The following is a 7,925-nucleotide window of genomic DNA, read 5'->3' on the forward strand; positions in this document are numbered from 1 at the left end:
CGCGGCTGGGATTTAATGTTCATAAGCGAACGAGAGGAGAGCCATCGTGAGCTGCAAGTGGACTAAAATCATTTAAGGCAAGTCATTAAGAGATTCTTGCAAGTTTGTTAAGAGTTAGTAAGCTTGATAATATGTTTGTGGGTTACTGCTCATGTTGGAGTGGAATATAGTGGTTGATAAGCTAAGGAAGCTCTAACACTCAGAAATAGATGTTCAAATTACTCTGAGCAAAAATCTAGTTAAAAGGAAAATTAAAGAATTCATAAATAAAAATTAGCAAGAACATGGAATTGTGATAAGGGTACTTATAACATTCATCAGCAAATAGGAAATTAAAGATGTGTTGTCAGGAACAGAAAAGAAGATACAGTTGTTTCACGCATCCGAAGGGACATACTAGATTGAATCACTCTCTGTTTAAAATAGGAAAACATCAATCAGGGCAGTGTAATTAATGTAATCAGCCAGAAACTATAGAACATGTATTAATAAAATGCAAAAAATATAAAAACTCATTAATGAAGTTAAGAATATGGGTGTTGAATCATTCGATTTGATAAGTCTTTTGAAAGAACCAGCAAAACAAAGTATTATCTATGGTTCTATTATCAAATATTTTATAGAATTTTTTAAAAAAATATGCGAATGTCATATGCCTACTAGTGCTTCACACTCCAGTCCAGTTAGTGGCGGTACATGCACCAAAAGTTGGTTTGCCATCCGCCATAAAAAGATAACAGAAGAAGAAGAAGAACCATCGTGAGCGCGGTTTGCCTTCGTGTGTAACACCGGGCCGAATTAAAGGTAACACACTGTATACATACAGACGGACGGACGCGCTACGGGAGTTTGTAGTGTTTCCTTCTTAATAATCGTTTTAAGTAGTTTCATCTTCTGTCTCGTATCTTCAACGTAAAAAACCCACAGAAAACCATTACTGTACTCAATAATTTTGTTTAATATCGAGAACACAGTAGTGTAAACATTCATTAACAATTTTATTTTTTCGCTTTTATGCTTGGACATTTGCATTACGACAGCTGAAATCCTAAATTTAAAGATACAGGTAAAATGTTTCTTGAAATATCAATGATTTCTGCTTAAGGGATTCTTGGAATATATGAATTCGGGTTTTCATACATTTCTGTTTTTGTATTGTAATAGTTGATACATAAAAAGCACGAGTAAAGTAAGCTGATTATGTTAGTGTCATTTTTCAGGTCGATTACAACATGTCATCAATGATATCACATGGATTTAAAAGCAGTAAACAGGACTTCAATTTTGGTCCCTGGACAGTGACCGCTGCAAAGACTCACATTATGAAGTCTAAAGATATCGAGAGGTAAATCTTATGTTTGTTAGTCTGTTGTGGTGAGGGCAGGTTAGGGCTCTTACAGCTTTTGAACTCGGTGTCAGTCTGAATAATAATTTTCTCACAGATTAGCGGATGAGATGCATGTGCCGTCTCTGCCAGAGATGCTGTTTGGGGACAACGTGCTACGCATTCAGCACACAGATGGTTTTGGGATTGAGTTTAATGCAGTTGATGCTCTCAAATGTGTCAACAACATGCAAGACTCTGTAAAAGTGGCTTGTGCACAAGAGTGGCAGGAAAGCAGGTAAATGCACAGGTGTAATATCATTTCTTAACTGTATACTGAAATATTTTGACTCAAGAATAATCTCATTTGTTCCAGGGCTGACTCTGAGCATTCGAAAGAAGTGGTTAAACATTACGACTGGACATTTACAACAGACTACAGAGGGACTTTACTTGGAGAGCACATAGAAATGAAGGTATTTTGACCCACAGAAATACACAATGCTTTAATTGTCTGAGTTTTCAAGCCTCCGCTTTGTGTTTCACACAGGTAAAGCCCACCACAGAAAGAATTGACTTGGAGAAGCTGAAGACACGAGAGCAGATCAAATTTTTTGAGGATGTACTTCTGTTTGAGGATGAGCTGCATGATCACGGCGTGTCTATGATCAGTGTGAAAATTGTGAGTGCCTTTGGCTTTACATGAATTAGCAACATTATCACTCTTTAAATGTGTGTGTGTGTGTGTGTGTGTGTGTGTGTGTGTGTGTGTGTGTGTGTGTGTGTGTGTGTGTGTGTGTGTGTGTGTGTGTGTGTGTGTGTGTGTGTGTGTCTGTGTGTGTGTCTGTGTGTGTGTGTGTGTGTGTGTGTGTGTGTGTGTGTGTGTGTGTCTGTGTGTGTGTCTGTGTGTGTGTCTGTGTGTGTCTGTGTGTGTGTCTGTGTGTGTGTCTGTGTGTGTGTGTCTGTGTTCTTTAAAATGCTAGGCATACCATGTTTTAGGTTGAATGTTTGCTTTTATTTTATATTTAACATTGTATGTATGTTACATAAGAGAACAGTTTGTTAATATTGACTGTGTAAAATCATGTTAAAGATAATAATCCTATCATTAGATTACTAGAGTTTAGTCTGGATTAGACTCATTTGTCTCATTTGATCATTTCAGAGAGTGATGCCAACCAGTTTCTTTGCTCTGCTGCGGTTTTTCCTGCGAGTGGACGGAGTGCTGATTAGGATTCATGACACACGTCTTTATTACGAGGCAACTTTTATCTAATCATATTTTTAATATTAATTCTATGATTTTGTTTATGTTTGATAAAAATCTTTGTTATCTTAAACAGGCTGGAAAAAACTACATGCTTAGAGAATTTACAGCACGGGAAAGTAAAATGTCAGATCTTCAGGTGAGTTTAAAATATTCATTTTCAAGTGGTACCAAAATGCAATCAAATTGTGTTTATATATTTTTATGTAAATTGTCTGATTGATAGAGGAATTCCTTTATCTCTTGTGGAGTTTGTACACCTGCTCTATTTTTGATATTAGTGTTTATTGCCCGTGCTAAGCAGGCAGATGTGACCGTATTTGTTTTTTTTGTTTTTTTTTTGCAGAATGTACCTCCAGCCGTTTACACAGACCCCAATGAGATCGCACAGTACTTACCACTAAAATTCACAGAGTGTGAGAAACTCACTTTTCCAGAGAGAGAGACCGAATCTGAGTCTTCATCGTCTCAACAGTGATGCCCAACAAGACAACATCACGTCTGACCCACTAAAGACTCACACTCATCATGTCTGATATTGTCATGTCAACTTGTTATGGAGGTGTTGTGTTCTGACTTAATGTCAATTGTGAAAGGATTGTAAATGTGTGCCATGAAATCATTCAGACGGGAACGTTTGATTCGGATGTGAATAAGGATTTTTTTATTAAAAACTTTAAATGATTTAACTGGATTGAGAAATGTATATATAAGGATTATGATGATAACACAATTATTCAGTAACAAAACTGTATGAATTACGAGTTGCTACGACTTGTCTAAATCTTTTGGAGTGACGTCCCTGTTGGAAATAGAAGTACACTTCCATAGTGAACTTGAAGTGCTCTATGTTCGTGCACTAATTTTGTACTTAATACATTAAAAAAAATCTTACTTTTTCAACTTTTTAAGGTGTACATATTTGTGCTATTTTGAGACGTCATGAATATGAATTAAAATGCGCTAAAAATGTATTTAAAAAAAATTATTTTAAGTACCACTTGAAACCATCTTAGTGTTAACTAAACATTTTTTTAATACAGAGATCGAATGTTAAAAGTGCATTTTTCTAAATATTCATTATGTCTCAAAATAGCACAAATAAGTAGACGAAGTACTGAGTTATAAGTACACAGATAATCTTTAAGATTAATTTTTAGTATATTAAGTACAAAATGAGTGCATTCTGAAAGGCTACAACTTCCACCTGGGCTAACATAACTACACCCGGAACTGTAATTTGAGGATTAAGTTTCCACCCGAACCCTTCATGCTGACACACAAGCGGTGCGTGTGTTTTTGATACTGAGACCGGTAAGTAATTTATGTTTTGCCTAATTGCGGCTATTAATCTTTTAAGTTGAAACGTAGTTTTGTAAAAAAGCGGCGAGTCCAATTGAAACGTAGTTCAGCGCGTTTAAACTCGAGGCTCAATTTATACGTGAACATAAAGACGTCACGTGTGTGTGTAACTTATGTGTAGCTCTTTTAATTGTTGCTCGCTTTTACGAAAATGTACCATTCTTTTTTACTATAAATAAAGTAAAAAATGAAAACATGGTGTTAGACATTTACTATAATTAAAAACATGGTTAATAGCTTTCGTGGGTCTAGTTTCACAAGTGTTTGTGTGTGTGTCACAGAGATGCCAAAGAAAGGAAGAAAATTGAATAAATGTGATGGACAGCAGGAGGAGGTGCCTGTCAAACAGAAGAAATCTTCAGCTGCTTCTGGTCCTCTGTGCTTTGATTCGCCGCGTGATTTCTTTCAGAGTCTCATCAGTCCGATGAGTGTGGATGAGTTTTTCCAGCAGTACTGGGAGCAGAAACCTTTAGTCTTACACAGATCAGATGCTGGACTTGCCTCATATTACCGCTCTCTGTTCCAGCTGTCTGATCTACAGCAGCTTTGCTCTCATGGGCTGCAGTACGCCACAGACCTTAATGTCTGCCGCAGCATAAATGGTGAGAAGAAAGTCCTGAATAAAGGTGGACAAGTCAAGTTTAGCCAGCTGAAGAAGGACTTTGAGCAAAAGAAGGCAACCATACAGTTTCACCAGCCACAGAGGTTTAAGGTCCGAGTCACACCTGCAGGATTGTGTGTATTGTGTGTGATCAATGAAAATGTGATATTTGGTCTTTGTGTGTTTGCAGGATGAGTTGTGGCGCGTTCAGGAGCGTCTGGAGTGTTTCTTTGGCTCTCTAGTCGGATCTAATGTGTACATCACGCCTGAGGGGTCTCAGGGTTTGCCACCACACTATGATGATGTTGAGGTGTGTGGTACCTCAGTTTATGCGCGCATTGGCCATGTTTGTAACACTTCCAGGGTGCAATTTCAATTATATGACACAAAGTCCTGTCTACTTTCATGAGGGAAACTGATATCTCTTAAATCATTTGAAAATTGTACATTTAAACCTTTTTTAAACAATCGATCAGACTAGAGCAGCCATATTTACCGTTGCATTTTTCCCTACTCATAGTAACAGACCGGCAGCATCTTGTTAATGTATTTATCTTAAGTTTAAGTTCAGGAGGAGCATGGTCTTGTAGTCTGAGTTCTGTCATAAATTTCCTCATAGAAAGCACGGTAAATATCCTTTATCATATCTGATTAGCGTTAATGCGAAGTTGTGATTAATGATATTCTAGTGTCTATGTTTATGGCGAGAACTGTAAAGCTACACACGTCATTATAAGAAGGACATGTTTGGATGCGTGATTGTATTTCTTCTGTACAGGTTTTCATTCTTCAGCTTGAGGGACAGAAGCACTGGAGGCTTTATAAACCCACTGTCCATCTCGCCCGCGAGTACAGCCTAGAGCAAGAGGAACATATTGGCACCCCCACGCATGACTTCTTACTGCAGGTTTAAACAAAAGCTGCAGTTTGCACACAGACATGCAGGAACCTAAAACATAGGTGCATGGGTTAAATATCACCCATCAGATGAGATGTTTTTTTTTAACTATCAGTTTTAACATAACTTGTCCCCCTTGCAAACAAAGCAGACTTAACTTTAAGCTGATTTCTTTGGACACCTAAATCGGTTGCTTACAGCTCTGTCTGTGCGTCTGTCTAGGCCGGTGACTTGCTGTATTTCCCAAGAGGAACCATCCATCAGGCGAACACACCTTCAGGTGTGGATCATTCCACACACCTCACTCTCAGCACTTACCAAAACATGTATGTCTGTCATAGCACATTATCTTATCATATATAAATGTATGCATATTCGTATTCAAAACAATGTGCTTGCAGAAAATACCGTCAAACAAAACTTGTGTTTTAGGTCATGGGGTGACTTCATGCTAGATGTGTTTCCTAGTTTCATGTTTGATTCCATGAAAACTGACGACAGATTGCGCTGCGGTCTGCCACGAAACCTCCTTACTGTGAGTACACTCCCATTTTACCAATGAGTACTTGTGTGATCACATTTTATTTCTTATTTAGAAATATTACTTAGGGTTCCATAATGTTTTTTTTTGTGTGTGTCAGTGTCCAGCCTATGGTCCTGAAATTAATAAACAGGTATGCGTGTTTCTGCGGCATTTGGCTGATAATCTAGAGAAGGAAAACAAGGAGTTACGTTGCACTGATATGAAGAGAGATTTTATCTCCAACAGACTCCCGCCTTACCTGTTGGACCAGACTGATGTTGAGCCAAGTGAGTTTCATTTGCTGTTAGCTTGCGTTTTGTAGCGGGGATACGCACAGGAACGTAAGGCACCGTGATTTGAGCCACTGCCCTTTTTTACCTTTTAGGGCTGAAGTGTTTAATTTTTGGTAGGTCAAACAGCAAACTAGGCTGCATGAACAGAGTAAAATTAGGGCTGTGTGCATGTCACAAACTATAAAAAAATATAAAGTTCAATCTCGCCCATCGAGATGTCTTCAAGTTCGTATGAACACACACAGCCAGCAGACTCAGAGTTAGTGCGCTGTTTGCAAAGGGGAGGCAACTGATATTAGTAATGACCCGCTGGCTTGGGGGGAACAACGAGGCAAGATATTCTCTCTTGGTCGCTCAAGGTTGAGAAAAAGTGTCAATCTGCGCTACCAGTACATCATTAGACCGCATTTTCAGTGTGATTATAACCCCAAAAAGGTTGATTTAACAGTGTGTTGTTTCACGGATGGAAGTGCTACAATTAACACCGAAATGGCCAAGCACATATGCTCAAATGCTTCACATTTCGCATCTAAAACCATGCAGAAAACTGCTTTTCTAAAACTTAAACATCTAATAAAAGATGTGTTTCTGTATGTAACCTTATTTTTATGAAAAATTATACGTGCAGTGTTTAATTTGAGCACCATCCCTTCAGAAATGTCCATGCATGGCCCTTGTGCTTTTCTCTTTTAGGTGGGAAAATGCCATCGTTAGAGGATACGGTCTCTATAAGGTTTAAGGAGCATCTTCTTCTAACAGTGGAGCACAGTCAAGACAACACTGTAAGAGATTTGGTGCATGTTTTTATACGCACTTAAATAATGCAAGCGCTGAATTGTCCTCATTGTGTGTGTTGTTTAATTTAGGATAAAGCCACAGAGTTGGTCGTGTTTGTGTTACATTCTTTAAAAAACAAGAGAGAAACTCACATGATGGGAACGTCTGAGGAGGAGGATGAACAGGGTTCACAGGTCTGCCAGCTCTTATTACGTTACAGAGATTTCATCTCCGTTGATGGCGATTTTCCCTAGCACTCTTTACTCAATTCGCCACCTTCAGTTTCAGGGTCTGCGGTTTCCGTTGACGCATCTCGCTGCCCTGAAGCAGCTGTTTAGCTTGGAGCGCGTCGCTGTGGCAGATCTGCAGCAGATACAGGATGAAGATAAGCTGGGACTCACGCTTGGACTCTGGAGCGAAGGGTTACTGCGTGTTTGTTAAATATCTTGACTCAATGCTGCAAACTTATTGCGCAGGTTCATTGGTTATTTGTTTCCTGTGAACAATTTACACAGTTCAGCCAAACCATCTGTCTGTACCAATGAAACAGGACCTTTTGTTAAGTCTAAACATCTGACATGTGTGATGAAGGGTGGCCATTCGTGCCAGTTCCGCCGGACACGTCCCGAACATGTTTTCGGGTTCGTTCTCCGGAAGTCGCTTTGCTCGACCGCATACGTCATCGAGGTTCTCACATTTCAGATAAAATACATTAGAAAATTAAGATTTATTTCTTTTAAGACATACAATCATTGTAGTTTCATACTTACCTTGAAATGTAACGGTTGCTTTTCTGAAATTAAACCCAAAATATTAAACCTTGATGATATATGCGGTCGAGCAACGCGACTTCCGGAGAACGAACCCGAAAACATGTTCG

At 38.8% G+C, this 7,925-nt stretch overlaps 2 protein-coding genes across 2 annotated transcripts; both read left to right on the plus strand.

The window, feature by feature from the left end:
• The first annotated feature begins 793 nt into the window (after positions 1-793).
• On the plus strand, positions 794-3,275 carry tiprl (TIP41, TOR signaling pathway regulator-like (S. cerevisiae)). Its single transcript, XM_065265025.1, has 8 exons — positions 794-1,066; positions 1,221-1,345; positions 1,443-1,622; positions 1,701-1,800; positions 1,875-2,006; positions 2,490-2,585; positions 2,668-2,730; positions 2,938-3,275. Exons 2-8 carry the CDS (start codon positions 1,233-1,235, stop codon positions 3,067-3,069), a joined length of 816 nt encoding a protein of 271 aa, XP_065121097.1. The 5' UTR covers positions 794-1,066; positions 1,221-1,232; the 3' UTR covers positions 3,070-3,275.
• A 151-nt stretch (positions 3,276-3,426) lies between these two features.
• On the plus strand, positions 3,427-7,883 carry riox2 (ribosomal oxygenase 2). Its single transcript, XM_073815984.1, has 10 exons — positions 3,427-3,905; positions 4,235-4,665; positions 4,745-4,864; positions 5,333-5,461; positions 5,675-5,778; positions 5,885-5,987; positions 6,094-6,262; positions 6,962-7,050; positions 7,135-7,239; positions 7,328-7,883. The coding sequence occupies exons 2-10, from the start codon at positions 4,237-4,239 to the stop codon at positions 7,484-7,486; spliced, it is 1,407 nt and encodes a 468-aa protein (XP_073672085.1). The 5' UTR covers positions 3,427-3,905; positions 4,235-4,236; the 3' UTR covers positions 7,487-7,883.
• Positions 7,884-7,925: the final 42 nt, after the last annotated feature.

The sequence above is a fragment of the Paramisgurnus dabryanus genome, chromosome 10, assembly GCF_030506205.2.
Source record: "Paramisgurnus dabryanus chromosome 10, PD_genome_1.1, whole genome shotgun sequence".
Lineage (NCBI taxonomy): Eukaryota > Metazoa > Chordata > Actinopteri > Cypriniformes > Cobitidae > Paramisgurnus > Paramisgurnus dabryanus.

What these genes read in the sequence shown, in the direction of transcription:
- tiprl (XM_065265025.1), top strand. Translation starts at nt 1,233, where the DNA reads ATGTCATCAATGATATCACATGGATTTAAAAGCAGTAAACAGGACTTC. An exon ending in CAAGAGTGGCAGGAAAGCAG is followed by an intron (nt 1,623 to 1,700) that starts GTAAATGCACAG and finishes CATTTGTTCCAG; the next exon opens with GGCTGACTCTGAGCATTCGA. An exon ending in GAGAGCACATAGAAATGAAG is followed by an intron (nt 1,801 to 1,874) that starts GTATTTTGACCC and finishes TGTTTCACACAG; the next exon opens with GTAAAGCCCACCACAGAAAG.
- riox2 (XM_073815984.1), top strand. Translation starts at nt 4,237, where the DNA reads ATGCCAAAGAAAGGAAGAAAATTGAATAAATGTGATGGACAGCAGGAG. An exon ending in CACACTATGATGATGTTGAG is followed by an intron (nt 4,865 to 5,332) that starts GTGTGTGGTACC and finishes TCTTCTGTACAG; the next exon opens with GTTTTCATTCTTCAGCTTGA. An exon ending in CGCATGACTTCTTACTGCAG is followed by an intron (nt 5,462 to 5,674) that starts GTTTAAACAAAA and finishes GCGTCTGTCTAG; the next exon opens with GCCGGTGACTTGCTGTATTT.